This window comes from Siniperca chuatsi, linkage group LG7 (genome assembly GCF_020085105.1).
Source record: "Siniperca chuatsi isolate FFG_IHB_CAS linkage group LG7, ASM2008510v1, whole genome shotgun sequence".
NCBI classification, from domain to species: Eukaryota; Metazoa; Chordata; class Actinopteri; order Centrarchiformes; family Sinipercidae; genus Siniperca; species Siniperca chuatsi.
In genome coordinates, this window is record NC_058048.1 from 1,035,809 (window position 1) to 1,050,995 (window position 15,187).

Here is a 15,187-nt window from a genome sequence, read left to right on the forward strand (position 1 = left end):
GTGTACGTGTACATTTACGATAGCATCGCCCAATGTGTCGATTAGCGTAACAAGACAAAAACAGACTGGAAGGCAAGTCCTTCTCCCCACAGCATCTCACTGCTGATTCGGAACGTGCCATAGTAATAACTAATGCTATAGGAGTTAAACACTCCTATATCAACAGAGCTTGCCTCCCGAATGTGCAGTGGTAGATTATTCCAGAGAAGCGGAGCTCGGTGGGCTAAGGCTCGACCGCCAAAAAAGCTCTTATTAAATTGAGGAATAGTTAGGTAACTGGCATCAAGGGAATGTAAAAGGGACGTGATGGAGTATATGGAGAAATAAGGTTGGAGTTACATGAAGGAGCCAGTCCATTATAGGTAAGAAGGAGGATTTTAAAATCAGCTCTTGCGTGAACCGGAAGCCAATGCAGAGACGTCAGTACTGGTATAATGTGATCAGACTTCTTAGATCTTGTGAGGACTCTGGCAGTTGCGTTCTGGACCAATTGGAGACCTTTTCTTGCTGTCTTAGGTAGGCCTGGGAATAGTGCATTAGAGTAGTCAATTCTAGATGATATGAAGGAATGTACAAGGATTTCAGCATCTGATTTTGGTAAAATGGGGTGTATTTGGGCTATTTTATAAAGGTGGAAGAAGGCTGTTTTATATACTTGATGTGTGGCTCAAATGAAAGAGAGGGATCTAATACTATTCCGAGATTCTTAACTGTCTAAACTAAGGTATAAACAGAACCATGAAAGCCATTACATTATTACTACTTTATTTTAGGTGGAATTTGCATTGTGCTTCTCTCTCCCCCACCCCCCATCTCTCTCTCTCTCTCTCTCTCTCTCTCAAAACCCAACACGGCAGCGGCGGATGGCTGTCCACCATTGAGTCTGGTTCTGCCCGAGGTTTCTGCCTCTTAAAGGAAGTTTTTACATGCCAATGTCGCCAAGTGCTTGCATGGTGGAATTTGTTGAGTTTCTCATCATGTCCCTTACATGCCATTGATGCCGGTTACCTAACTATTCCTCAATTTAATAAGAACTCGGCGGTCGAGCCTTAGCCCACCGTGCTCCACTTCTCTGGAATACCACTGCTCCACTGCACATTTGGGACGCAAGCTCTGTTGATATTTAACCACATGCTTAAATTATGTATTCTCTACGTATGGTGTGGTCCCATATCCGCAGTTAGTGCAGTTTCAGTAGGGGGTTTGGGTCTGAAACCGGACTGAAACTCATCAAGAAGATAGAGCAGAGGAGGACACTGAAAGATCAGTGACAAAGACCTTGGAGCAAAAGTAAATCTATGGTGTGGCCACTGCAGTGTGTGGGGTTAGAGACAGCCTTAGTAAAACCAAATGTATCAATTATTTTATAATTTGATTCAATTTTATTTATATAGCGCCAATTCATAACAGAAGTTATCTTGTTGCACTTTTCCTATAGAGCAGGTCTAGTCTTTAGTCTTTATAATATTATTTACAGAGACCCAACAAATCCCACTACCAAGCATTTGGCGACAGTGGCAAGAAAAAACTTCCTTTAAGAGGCAGAAACCTTGGACAGAACCAGACTCAATGGTGGGCTGTGTTAGGTTTAGGGGGGGGGGTAATTGTAGTATTGATATTAATAAATTAATAATAATAGGAATGACAGCTACAGGAATAATAATAACAGTATTAGTAACAGAGCCAATAACAACAACAGTTGTCGAGCAGGCACACGTAGCAGCAAGTGGCCCACAACCACAGATCCAGTCTCTGCAGCTCCGGAGGCAGAAATACCTGCTGAAAGCGACAGGAGAGAGGAGACTACACAGAACTACAGGAGAGAGAAGATGTCGAGTTAGTAACATGCAGTAATGGGATAAAAATGCATACAGATTGGGAGAGAGGAAAGAGGTGCATCATGGGTAGTCTCCCGGCAGTCTAGGCCTATAGCAGCATAACTAAGGGATGGTTCAGGACTCACCCAAGCCAGTCCTAACTATGAGCTTTATCAAAGAGGAAAATCTTAAGCCTACTCTTAAATGTGAAAATGGTGTCTACATCCCGAACCCACATTGGGATGTGGGAGAGGAGCTTGATAACTGAAGGCTCTGGCTCCCATTCTACTTTTGAAGACTCTAGGAGCCACAAGTAACCCTGTATTCTGGGAGCGCAGTGTTCTAGTCGGATAATAAGGTATTATGAGATCTTTAAGATACGATGGTGCCTGACCATTAAGAGCTTTGTAGGTAAGGAGAAGGATTTTAAATTCTATTCTGGATTTTACAGGGAGCCAGTGCAGAGAAGCTAATATTGGAGAAATATGATCTCTTTTCCTAGTTCTTGTCAATAGACGTGCCGCAGCATTCTGGATCAACTCTTAAGGGACATATTCGGGCAGCCGGATAATAAGGAAATGCAGTAGTCCAACCTAGAAGTAACAAATGCATGCACTAATTTCTCAGCATCATTTTGAGACAGGATGTGCCTGATTTTTGCAATGTTACGTAGGTGAAAAAAGGCAGTCCTTGAAGTTTGTTTCATGTGGGAGTTAAAGGATAAATCCTGATCAAAGACAACTCCGAGGTTCCTTACGGTGCTGCTGGAGACCAGGGCAATGCCATCTAGAGCAACTATATCTTTAGATAATGTGTCTCAGAGGTGTTTGGGGCCAAGTACAATAACTTCAGTTTTGTCTGAGTTTAACATCAGAAAGTTGTCTTGTTTACTTTATGTCCTTAAGGCATGCTTGAAGTTTAGTCAACTGGTTAGTTTCATCTGGCTTGATCGATAGATATAATCTGTAATGAAAGTTTATGGAGTGTTGCCTAGAGGAAGCATATATAAGGTGAATAGAATCGGTCCAAACACAGAACCTTGTGGACTAACTTTGGCGTGCACGGAGCACTCACCATTAACATGTGCAAACTGAGATCGATCTGATAGGATTTAAACCAGCTTAGTGCGGCTCCTTTAATGGCAATTGCCATCCAAGTTATTACAGAGACATGTTCTAGTCTCTGTAATAGAATGTGATGGTCAATGGTGTCGAACGCAGCATTAAGATCTAACAAGACAAGTACAGAGACAAGTCCATTGTCTGATGCAATTAAAAAGTCATTTGTAATTTTCACCAGTGCTGTCTCTGTGCTTTGATGCACGCTAAATCCTGACTGACAATCCTCCAATAAACTATTGTTATTTAGAAAGTCACACAACTGATTGGCGACTGCTTTCTCAAGGATCTTAGAAAGAAAGGGAAGGTTAGATATAGGTCTATAGTTGGCTAAAACCCCTGGATCAAGAGTGGGCTTTTTAAGAAGCAGTTTAATTACAGCTACTTTAAAGGATTGTGGTACATAGCCTGTTAATAAAGACAGATTGATCATATCCAGTAAAGAGGTGCTAACTAAGGGTAAAACGTCTTTAAGCAGCCTAGTTGGAATGGGGTCTAAGAAACAGGTTGATGGCTTAGATGAATTAATCGTTGAAGTCAGCTGAAGAAGGTTGATAGGAGCAAAGCAGCAGTGCTTGAAGATAAATCCATCGTATGATGTGTAGTATGTAGACCCAAATGCAGATGACCAGGAAGCGGTATGAGGGTGAAGTAGCCGAATGGCTACAGAGTTTATTGGGGGTGATGTGGTTTACAGGCAGGTAGGCAGACAGGTAACAAACAGCTAACCTATATCTATAGGCAGATATAGGTCTAGGTACAGGGAAATGGGTTACCGGCTGGCAGTGGTGGAAACAGGGAAGTGAGTCCAAATGAGGCTAACCAAGTCTAACAGGGAGCAGGCAAAGTTCAAAATCCAGAATCCAGACATGGCCCAAGGGAGACAAAGAATCCAAAACAGAACTCACGGTAAGAATGCCGGGGAACTGGGCACAGAAACCAGGTACAACAAAAGGTGCACCAAACGGCAACACACACAAGACAGGAACAACACCAGACAGGAATCACAATGATCCAACATTGAACAAAGGAAAAGACATGGACTAAATACCCTAAGGGAGGTGAGACAACAAGACACAGGTGCAAACAATCAAGGAAGGGCCAACAATCAAAACTAAAGTAAAACCACAAGACACATCTTGCCAGACTAAACGAGATTCTTCCAGGTTGTGGGAATGCCATTTCCTTTCAAGTTTTCATGATGTTTGCTTTAATTTGTGGGTTTGGGGCTTATACTATGGAGTTTACCTTCTTTGTTTCATTATCTTCTTTTTTAGAGGAGCGATAGAATCGCGTGTCGTTCACAGTGATCTTGCAGCGCTATCAACTAGATAGTCAATTTGGGAGGGGCTGCGATTTGCATCTGTTATATTGAGACATAACATTGAATTAAATGCAGATGGAATCGCTTCCTTGAATCTAGCCACAGCAATATCAAATAGACATCTAGAGTAGGAGTTTTTGCCTAAAGGCGTATAGTCCAGTAATAGCAGTTCAAAAGTTTTTAAGTAATGGTCCGATAAAGAAGGATTCTGTGGAAAGACTATTAAATGTTCAATTTCAATGCCATATACCAGAACAAGGTTGAGGGTGTGGTTAAAACAGTGGCTTCATGTAAACTCTGACAAAAGCCAATCGAAATCTAATAATGAGATATTTGCAGTACTAAGGCTAGCATTTTCAACATAAACATGAATATTGAAATCACCTACAATAATTACTTGATAAGAACTCTGAGAATTCAGATAAAAATTCAGAAGGACCAGGAGTGCGGTACACTCAAATAGAATTGGCTGTTGTGTTTTCCAGGTCGGGTGTGAAAGACTAAGAACAAGGCTTTCGAATGAGTTATAATTTAGTTTAGGTTTAGGGTTGATTAATAGGCTTGAGTCGAAGATCGGCCGGTGCCTCGAGGAATGTAGTATTAATATGACAGGGCGGAGTGGATTCACATTCTTCATGACCCAGCCAGGTTTCAGTAAGACAAAATAAGTCAATATGATACTCTGATATTAAATCGTTCACTAGTACAGCTTTAGATGACAGAGATCTGATGTTTAAGAGTCCACATTTAATTCTCCTATTTTGTTGTGCTATTTCAGCGTTTTTGTTTAGGTATTTATGTAACTAATCTGTTAACTTTTGGTTTTATTAATTTAAGTGGTCGGGGGGCAGACACCATCACTAAGGAGTTTTGGGTGGGTAACTGCTCTGGAAGCGCAGAGAAGCATGTATGAATGCAACTCTGCTCTTATACTCAGTTTAGTGCGTTTGATGTGTCGTTAAAATTAATATTAAAGTCGTCAATTTTATTGAGGTGGGCAGCACGAGTTACAAGATCTGAGATAAACTCTGAAATTTTGTCCAGGAATTGTGATTAGGCTGCCAGGTGACAGGTAATCTAATGTTAATAAAGCCAATTTTGAGAAAGGTATTGCGGTGTATACCTGTAAAATAGGTGTAACCTTCACAGGCTTCAAGTTCTGTATATTCTGTTGGTTTCTGTTTAGGTATGATTTTCTCTTTTGGATAAGGGTAGGGATGTAATTACCGTCATTACCTTGATTCATAGAAAAGCAGTTTGGCTTGAAAGACTTTTCAGTCGAGGTGCACCTGAATAGCAATAGGTGCAGGTGCCTTTTAACCTTGCATCTCTGATTATGGAGTCGCTGATGATAACCACAGGACAGCATCTGGAGAGGAGAGCTGTTGGGCAGTGTGTGTTGAAGGGCTGGCAGACTTACATGACTTTCATGACTTTTAGCTAGCGCGGAAGGGGAGCCATCAGCAGGGAGAGAGGCGACAGCGCGCTGGTGCCATACTCACTTGTGCAAGGTGCCCAGATTCATGCCAGCGCCTTGCATGAATCTGGGCAGCTTTGAGGTGGTTCCATGAATGGTTGACGCAGCAGGCACCCACAACGGTGTGTCGGTGCCCTGGCTGGCTGTTGGAAGATGGGTCACTGGCAGTGAGCAATGCTCCGGTGTCGGGGGCACTGGTGGTATTACGGGTCGACATCTGCCAGGGATAATGGGGATGAGCGGTTGAGCATTCGGCACTGACTGGGGATCCTTTGCCTGAGGGAGAGACAGGTGGCTCCAGTTTGCTTCCCATTTCCGTGTCACGGCTTGGTTTGACCATACGCCACATGTTCAGGTCAGAGTCTTACAATGGCGCATTACTGACATTTGTGTTATTTATTTTTGTTATTAATTTTTTCTTATCTGACAATATGCCAGTATTTTAATACCTTAGCCTACACTCAAATTATGGCCAATGTGACAATGTTGAATGTTTACATTTTTCAAAATGTTTACCTTGCTGTACCGAACCATGACCCTAAAACCGAGGTACATATCGAACCGTGAATTTTCTCTAGCATTCTGGCAAGGATAGTCTTGTTGTAGTTGCTGAAATGGGACAGCTGATTAATTATAGGCTTAATATAAGCCTAACCCCATACTGCATATTTAAGTATTTGCATGGGTGCATTGGAGCCAACAACCCACTGACAACACATTACATTGTATTTTTGCTACTTTGACGCTTATGTATCCCTCAAACATCCAGAATCAAATATTGCTGTGTTTTTTGAGCTTGTCAACATGGCTTGAGTGCTGCAATTCTTCATGAAGGTCAGCATGCTGTGACACCTGTGGGCCCGACCCTCTATTGTGCATGTAACTTTCCCTAACATGATCTAACATGTTTTCTGTACAGGTTGTGCCTTGTCATGTACCTGACCTTCAAGACCTCTGTGTATGGTTGATGTTACTGAGTCTAACGTGCCTGGTGCATACTAAAGGCATGTCTGCTGCACAGTTCCACATTGTTGGGACTAGTTTGTTGGCTCAGCCATATGGGCCCCTGTAACTCTTACCATTTTCGCAGTCCAGATTGTTACTAACCATCTCCCCTTCTACTGTCCAGCATATCACTGGGACACGTCAGACTGGATGCCGAGCACCAGGCTGTCAGACATTGAAGAGGTGCCAGGCTATGAGGCAGGACATGGCAGCAACGTAGCAGGCTCAACCCCCTGCCTTGGAGGAAGCACCCGTGAACTGGAGTCAGACTACTACCTGGGGGGCTATGACATCGACAGCGACTACCCCCCTCCCCACGAAGAAGAGTTCTTGAGCCAAGACCAGCTGCCACCTCCGCTGCCCACAGGTGAGGACTATCCTGAGTCCTACACGCCCGCTAACCTGCCGGTCTCCAAGGAGAGCACCCTGAGCTCTGGCAGCAACGGACGTCAGCATGCCAGGCCACACTTCCACCCCAGCCAATATCTGCCGCCCCACCAGCTGCCCCTTGGGGAGATAACCCATGGGGACTTCAGCACGTCAACCCCAGGAAATGGAGACACTGATGACTCTGTGTCACAAAATATGCGAATGTCTGTTGCTGGTGCATCATCAACCTCAGACATGTCAATCCCCTGCGGACCGGATGACTCTGAACATGGCAGCGACTTTGACAGTATGGATGAGCTTCGTCGAGGGGTGACTATTATCACTGACTCACAGCAACAGACCGAGGTGTGATTGATTGATGCAATGGGATGTATAATGGGCCTGAAGGAGCATAACATGCGTGCAAATGGAAGGAGATGCACAAGCGGATGTTATTACAGGGAAAGAAATGCTTTTTCAGCAATGCTAGGTAACAATGACCGTAAAACCACACATTTAAAACCACATATCACTTTTTTAACATAATATTCTTCCATACAACTGTCCAGAAATGGGAGTGTTAAGTTTTACCATGAACAGCAAACTGTGTGAGTGTGTTGTCAGTCCTGTCCCCGCTGTGCAGAACAATCAGAAGTGTCCTTCCTAATAATTTGTAATAATTTGTCATTTGTGATGTGAAGAGAATGTGAGTGAGACTAGTCGAAAAGAGATTGAAATTTACAGCTGCAGTAGAGAAAATCAGACAACAGAGAAAGGACAATAATGTAAGTGAACAGGTTGTTTGGTTCCCTGCTCCTTCACAGAAGCCCATCGGACCACTTCTTTCTAAAAAGAAAAAATGACGAAAATCCCCATTTTCCTTTTACCCTCCTTGGATTTGTAAACTTTGTAGTGCTCTGAGCTTGTATAGACTTTGTAAAATAGTATGACCTTACTGGTGAATAAGTATGAGACGCTGTTCTGGCCACATTTCAAAAATCCATTTATTTGTTTTAATGTGCTTGCTCCTTTCCCAGAAAAATCAAGTCCGCCATCAAGCCATGACACTTCACTTATCCTGTCTCATTAGCCCAAAATGTTCAACGTGTCATTGATCTTCTAGCTTAATTTTTTTTTACCAAGAAGTTTTGTGCAGAAACCAAGAGCTGCTGTAGTTGCTAATGTATTTTAAGGACTGTTATCTTGAGCTCACAAATTGATTATCTACAGATAAGACACAGTACTTATATTTTAGTCTTTAAAGACTAAGGACAAACCTGGATACCTGATATACTGTATATATGTACAGGTATATATAATTCTCACATCCGAGTGGCAACAAGGATTCTGCTGGAGAACTAATTCCCGCTTCATAAACATGAACATTAAATCTTAGTTAAATCAACAATACAAAAAACGTAGTACATAAGGAGGTTCAAGTTATGGAGGGAGATGCAGCAATGTTGGCATTAGGCTGTCAGCAGAGTAATAGTGAAGTGTCAGGTTACAATGGCCACACTACACCTGTATGAAAAAGATTGGATGTTACTAGTAAGCTGGCAGCCACACATCTGATGAATGAGCTAGTTATTTTGAAGCATGCATTAAACAGCTGATGCCAACCAGCTAATGCAAGTTTGACTTCAGCCTAAATTAATGCTCTGCTCCATTTTGCTGGACTTTTAATTGTGATGGAGCATTTTTCTATTGACATTTTCTAGTTAAGAAAATGAGCTGAATACCTCATCCACAACTGGATAACAGTCTTGGAAATAAATATGAGCACCACAAAAACATTGTTATCTTGTCAAAATGACATAATTAACACGTGATCCTTAGAAAATCGTTTGTTTTTAGATTTAAAAAAAAGATAAAATAGTAATGTTAAGATAGAAAACCTAAATATGTATATTAGTAACCACAGCCACTCTTAGTATCAGCTGTTTTGTTTTTGTGGAATTGTTTTATTTATGTTGCACGAGTGATTTGGAGTTGGCTTGTTATGATGTTTTTGATGAAATTTTGTGCCATATTCCGATTGTTGATTCAAGGTGAAAAAACATTATAAAGGACATAATGCCACTGCAGAGTTGAAAATCTTAGGCAAAAAATATCTGACAAGCACCAGCTGCATTATGCTGTGATCCTGAGCTGATGTCTATGTTTTATCTGGTTTCTATCTGGTTTGCATTGCATTCCAGTGTTTTCTGTTACTTTGTAGCATCTTCGCCATGTCTGCAGACAGAAGTCAAAGGTCAAGGTTATCCGACTGCTTCAAATCATCACTGTACTATAATCTGACTGATTTTTTTTCTTGTTAAAGATATACATCTTTAGATATACATGTTTGTGTTTAAATCTCTGTACAGTGTACATAACTAGGCTGTTAAAATGCAGATTTTGTAGATATGTAATTTGGGTTTTTTGTTGGGCTTTTTGATGTGAATGTGGACAATAAGATAAACTGTGTAATATCAATTATTTTCACATCATTCCTAGTCTGCCACTGACTGACTGCCATTTCAATATTATAGATGTACAGTATTAAATCCAGACATTACATCCCAGAAAATGCTTTTTTATTTTGTTTTGTTAAAACATTTTTATGGCAATGAGGAATCTTTTTGTACATTTGTTTCATCTGGAATGTTTTGATGAATTCCTAATGTTCAAAGACATTTTGGCAGTGTCAAAAATAAGTCTCCTATCTGCAGAAACTGAGTGTACAAAGTTTTAGCTTTTTTTTCAATTCAGTGCAGAAAATTAAAACGTTCTTGCACACCATGTTGTCTGTCCTCATTTCTGACATAAATTCACACTGACACATCATCACACCTGTTTACTGGCTGTCATTTTAAATACCTTTTGATTATACTTTGTATTAAAGAGTCTTACACATCTGACATGCTTATCACATATGAATATGAATCACAAAGCTGGTTCAAACAGTATCGTTTACCCACTGCTGTTTGTCACTGATAGAGAGGTAAATGTTTTCCTTGTCCCCCCATATGTAATGTCAAAAGCTGTAAAGCTCCATAGGGAATAAGTTTGATATTGTATGGAAATTGTGGTTTTTGTGAGAATTAACTGCTGGTGACTGACAACAAGGTTAAAAGTGTAAAGCAGCTTTAGTCTCACAAATGGTTGGTCTGTCTATAAAATGTTAAATGGACTGTACTTGTATAGCACTTTTCTAGTCTTCTGACCACTCAAAGCGCTTTACACATTCACCCCATTCACACACTGATGGCAGTTCTGCCATCGATGTCATCAGTACAAAGAAACTAATTAATCATTCACACACACACACCGAAGGAACAGCCCTCGGGAGCAATTTGGGGTTCAGTATCTTGCCCAAGGACACATGAAACCAGATCTGTTAGGACTCAGAGATGAACTCTCCCCCCAAATATTCTGTCTTCACATTCTTCTGGGTCATAAACAGACCCCCGCCAGGACTCAGGACGCTAATAAAAGTTAAGTGACAATGTGCCAATTTATGACCCTCACCTCAGGATATCGGGACTTCATCAATAACCCATATACAGGGAACAAGGAACAAAATAAGTCTCCGCAATGCAAACGCAACTGTACATTAATTGCAGTTTAATTACCAAAACAGGAAAAATGAAAAGTTTTATTTCAACATGCTGATTTTGATGCAGGGACAATAAAAACTGAATCAACAGGAATTTTACACAGATCCACCAGTCCTTAAAAGATAAAGATTTGATGTTTGATTTTGTTTAATAGCTAATGAAACAGGAAATGTGAATATGCATTTAAATAACAAATTAATAGTTCATAGCTTGTAGCAAGACAAAATGTAAATTGGAATACCAAATCTCACACTCCCCCAGAGTACATTTGTGCCTTAGAGAGAGAGAAACATATCAGTTGGCCAAGCTGCAACGTGGGACCAAGTGCCTCCGACGATGTCCAAGGCTGAGGAAAATCGATTGCGTCTCCCCCTCCCTTCCAGCGCAACTTGTCCCCTGGCCATCTGAAAAACTAGGTGAAACTACTTTTTCCTGTGATAATGGGGTTGATTGCTATAGGTTATCAACAGTAATTTAGCTTTAGGTCAGAAGTAGGATCTCCCATCAATATAATCATGATGATATGCTATCTGCCTTCTCTCGTAATGGGCAACGTGAGATCACTGGCAAATAAGATGGACGAGCTAACAGCGTTAGCCCGGAGTCAGACGGAGTTCCATGAGTGTAGTTTGATGTGCTTCTCAGAGACATGGCTACACCAGGATATCTCGGATCATAACGTTTCCATCGATGGCTTTCAGACTGTTCGGGCCGACAGGGATCACACCGGGAGCGGTAAGCGGAAAGGCGGTGGGCTTGCTGTTCTGATCAACAACAGATGGTGTAACACTGGTCCCATTACTATCAAGCAGAGTATCTGTAGCCCGGACATTGAACTGCTAGCTGTGGGACTCCGGCCATATTATCTGCCACGTGAATTCTCACATGCCATTGTTGTGGCTGTTTACATCCCCCCCTCTACTAACCCGGCATTGGCGTGCAAAGGCATTCACACCGCCATAGCACAACTCCAGACTCAACACCAAACATTCCTGCAGTGTCCCATAGTCCTCTTCTGACCATCTCCTCACTGTCCTTGTGGTCGCAGGCTGCCTTTTAACCAGAGGCACCTGTAGACAACACAGGATGGTTGTGTGTAAAATGACTCTGGTGGTGAGGAAGATGAAGAAGACAAAGGCAGAGCAGAGGACGAAGTGGTGGAAGTTGAAATAGGAAGAATGTTGTGTAGTTTTCAGGGAGGAGCTGAGACAGACTCTGGGTGGTCAGGAAGTGCTCCCAGATGACTGGACCACTACAGCTAATGTGATCAGGGAGACAGGTAGAAGGGTACTCCACCGAGTCATCTGGAAAGAGGAAAGCGGACAAGGAGACTTGGTGGTGGAACGAGGAAGTGCAGGTGTGTATACAGAGAAAGAGGTTAGCTAAGAAGAAGTGGGACACTGAGTAGACAGGAAGAGAGTAGACAGGAGTACAGGGAGATGCAGCGTAAGGTGAAGGTAGAGGTGGCAAAGGCCAAACAAAGAGCATATAAGGACTTGTATGCTAGGTTAGACACTAAAGAGGGAGAGGTGGATTTGTACAGGTTGGCCAGACAAAGAGATAGAGATGGGAAGGATGTGCAGCAGGTCGGGGTGATTAAAGATAAGGATGGAAATGTATTGACAGGTGCCAGGAGTGTGATGGGAAGATGGAAGGAGTACTTTGAAGAGTTGATGAATGAGGAAAATGAAAGGGAACGAAGAGTAGAAGTGGTGACTGGTGTGGATCAGGAAGTAGCAAAGATTAGCAAGAGTGACGTGAGGATGACGTTGAAGAGGATGAAGAGTGGAAAGGCAGTTGGTCCTGATGACATACTTGTGGAGGTATGGACGTGTGTAGGAGAGGTGGCAGTAGAGTTTCTGACTAGTCTGTTTAACAAGATCTTGGAGAGTGAGAATCCTCTCACTCTCCAAGATCTTGTATCAATTACTTCCTAGGCTGCTGACACACACACACACACACGGAAATGACAGCTAACTTACAACTAAGACAAAGGAAACACCAGGCAAATTCTGCTGAAGCGACAGAGCCTGAGGAATGGAGGTGCCAATTTTTAAGAACAAGGGAGATGTGCAGAGCTGTGGCAACTACAGAGGAATAAAGCTGATGAGCCATACAATGAAGTTGTGGGAAAGAGTAGTGGAAGCTAGGCTAAGGGCAGAGGTGAGCATTTGTGAGCAGCAATATGGTTTCATGCCTAGAAAGAGTACAACAGATGCAGTATTTGCTTTGAGGATGCTGATGGAGAAGTACAGAGAAGGTCATAGGGAGTTGCATTGTGTCTTCGTAGATTTAGAGAAAGCGTATGACAGGGTGCCGAGAGAGGAGCTGGGGTATTGTATGAGGAAGTCTGGAGTGGCAGAGGTATGTTAGAGTGGTGCAGGACATGTATGAGAGCTGTAAGACCATGGTGAGGTGTGCTGTAGGTGTGACAGAGGAGTTCAAGGTGGAGGTGGGTCTGCATCAAGGATCGGCTCTGAGCCCCTTCTTGTTTGCTCTGGTGATGGACAGGCTGACAGATGAGGTTAGACAGGAATCTCCATGGACTATGATGTTTGCGGATGACATTGTGATTTGTAGTGAGAGCAGGGAGCAGGTGGAGGAAAATCTAGAGAAATGGAGGTCTGCTCTGGAAAACAGAGGAATGAAGCTTAGCCGCAGCAAGACAGAATACATGTGTGTCATTGAGAGGGACCCAGGTGGAACGCTGAGGTTACAGGGAGCAGAGGTGAAGAAGGTGCAGGACTTTAAGTACTTAGGGTCAACGGTTCAGAGTAATGGAGACTGTGGAAAAGAGGTGAAGAGGCGGGTGGAGAAAAGTGTCAGGTGTGTTGTGTGATAAAAGAGTATCAGCAAGAATGAAAGGAAAGGTGTTCAAGATGGTGGTGAGACCAGTGATGTTGTACAGCTTAGAGACTGTGGCACTGAAGAAAAGACAAGAGGCAGAGCTGGAGGTAGCAGAGCTTAAGATGTTGAGGTTATCTTTGGGAGTGAAGAGAATGGACAGGATAAGGAATGAGTACATCAGAGGGACAGCTCATGTTAGATGTTTTGGAGATAAAGTCAAATAGGCCAGATTGAGGTGGTTTGAACATGTTCAGAGGAGAGACTGTGAATATATTGGTTGAAGGATGCTGAGGTTGGAGCTGCCAGGCTCCTGCCTGGCAGCTGGTCTAGAGGAAGACCAAAGAGGAGATTTATGGACGTAGTGAGAGAGGACATGAAGTTAATTGGTGTGAGTGAAGAGGATGCCGAGGACAGATGGAGGCACATGATTCGCTGTGGCGACCCCTGAAAGGGAACAGCCGAAAGGAAAAGAAGAAGTAAGCTGGCAGCCACACAGCTAATGAATGAGCCAGTTATTTTGAAGCATGCATTAAACAGCTGATGCCAACCAGCTAATGCAAGTTTGACTTCAGCCTAAATTAATGCTCTGCTCCATTTTGCTGGACTTTTAATTGTGATGGAGCATTTTTCTATTGACATTTTCTAGTTAAGAAAATGAGCTGAATACCTCATCCACAACTGGATAACAGTCTTGGAAATAAATATGAGCACCACAAAAACATTGTTATCTTGTCAAAATGACATAATTAACACGTGATCCTTAGAAAATCGTTTGTTTTTAGATTAAAAAAAGATAGTTAAATGTTGAGATAGAAAACCTAAATGTGTATATTCGTAACCACAGCCACTCTTAGTATCAGCCGTTTTGTTTTGTGGAATTGTTATATTTCTGTTGCACTAGTGATTTGGAGTTGGCTTGTTCTGATGTTTTTGATGAAATTTTGTGCCATATTCCGAAATCCTACAGGCCTTGCTGGCAGTATATCCTTGTAATTGTTCATTCAAGGTGAAAAGGCATTATAAAGGACGCAATGCCACTGCAGAGTTGAAAATCCTAGGCAAAAGAATATCTGACAAGCACCAGCTGCATTATGCTGTGAGCCTGAGCTGATGCCTATATTTTATTTGGTTTCTATCAGCTTTGCTCTGTTTAATGTCCATGCGGAGCAGACACATTTTTAGCGGCACTGCATTCCAGTGTTTTCTGTTACTTTGTAGCATCTTCGCCATGTCTGCAGAAAAGAAGTCAAGGTTATCCGACTGCTTCAAATCATCACTGTACTTTACTATAATCTGACTGATTTTTTTCTTGTAAAAGATGTGTGTTTGTGTTTAAATCTCTGTACGTGTACATAACTAGGCTGTTAAAATGCAAACTTTGTAGATATGTAATTTGGGTTTTATTGTTGGGCTGTTTGATGTGAATGTGGACAATAAGAGACTGTGTAATATCAATTATTATATGTCGAGAGGTGACCATTATCACTGACTCACAGCAACAGACCGAGGTGTGATTGACTGATGCAATGGGATGTATAATGGGCCTGAAGGAGCATAACATGCGTGCAAATGGAAGGAGATGCACAAGCGGATGTTATTACAGGGAAAGAAATGCTTTTTCAGCAATG

At 42.2% G+C, this 15,187-nt stretch overlaps 1 protein-coding gene across 8 annotated transcripts in view; it reads left to right on the top strand.

The window, feature by feature from the left end:
• fat3a (FAT atypical cadherin 3a) overlaps nt 1-15,187 on the top strand; it is a 284,665-nt gene that overhangs the window by 267,668 nt on the left and 1,810 nt on the right. For 6 of the 8 annotated variants that reach the window (XM_044202264.1, XM_044202263.1, XM_044202265.1 and 3 more), the window contains one exon: nt 6,866-9,894. In XM_044202264.1, the coding sequence (XP_044058199.1) occupies nt 6,866-7,482 (617 nt within the window). In that variant the 3' untranslated portion in view covers nt 7,483-9,894. Of the gene's footprint in view, nt 1-6,655; nt 6,741-6,865; nt 9,895-15,187 lie in introns of those variants that run through there. The other 2 variants (XR_006378548.1, XR_006378547.1) reach the window with 2 other exon arrangements.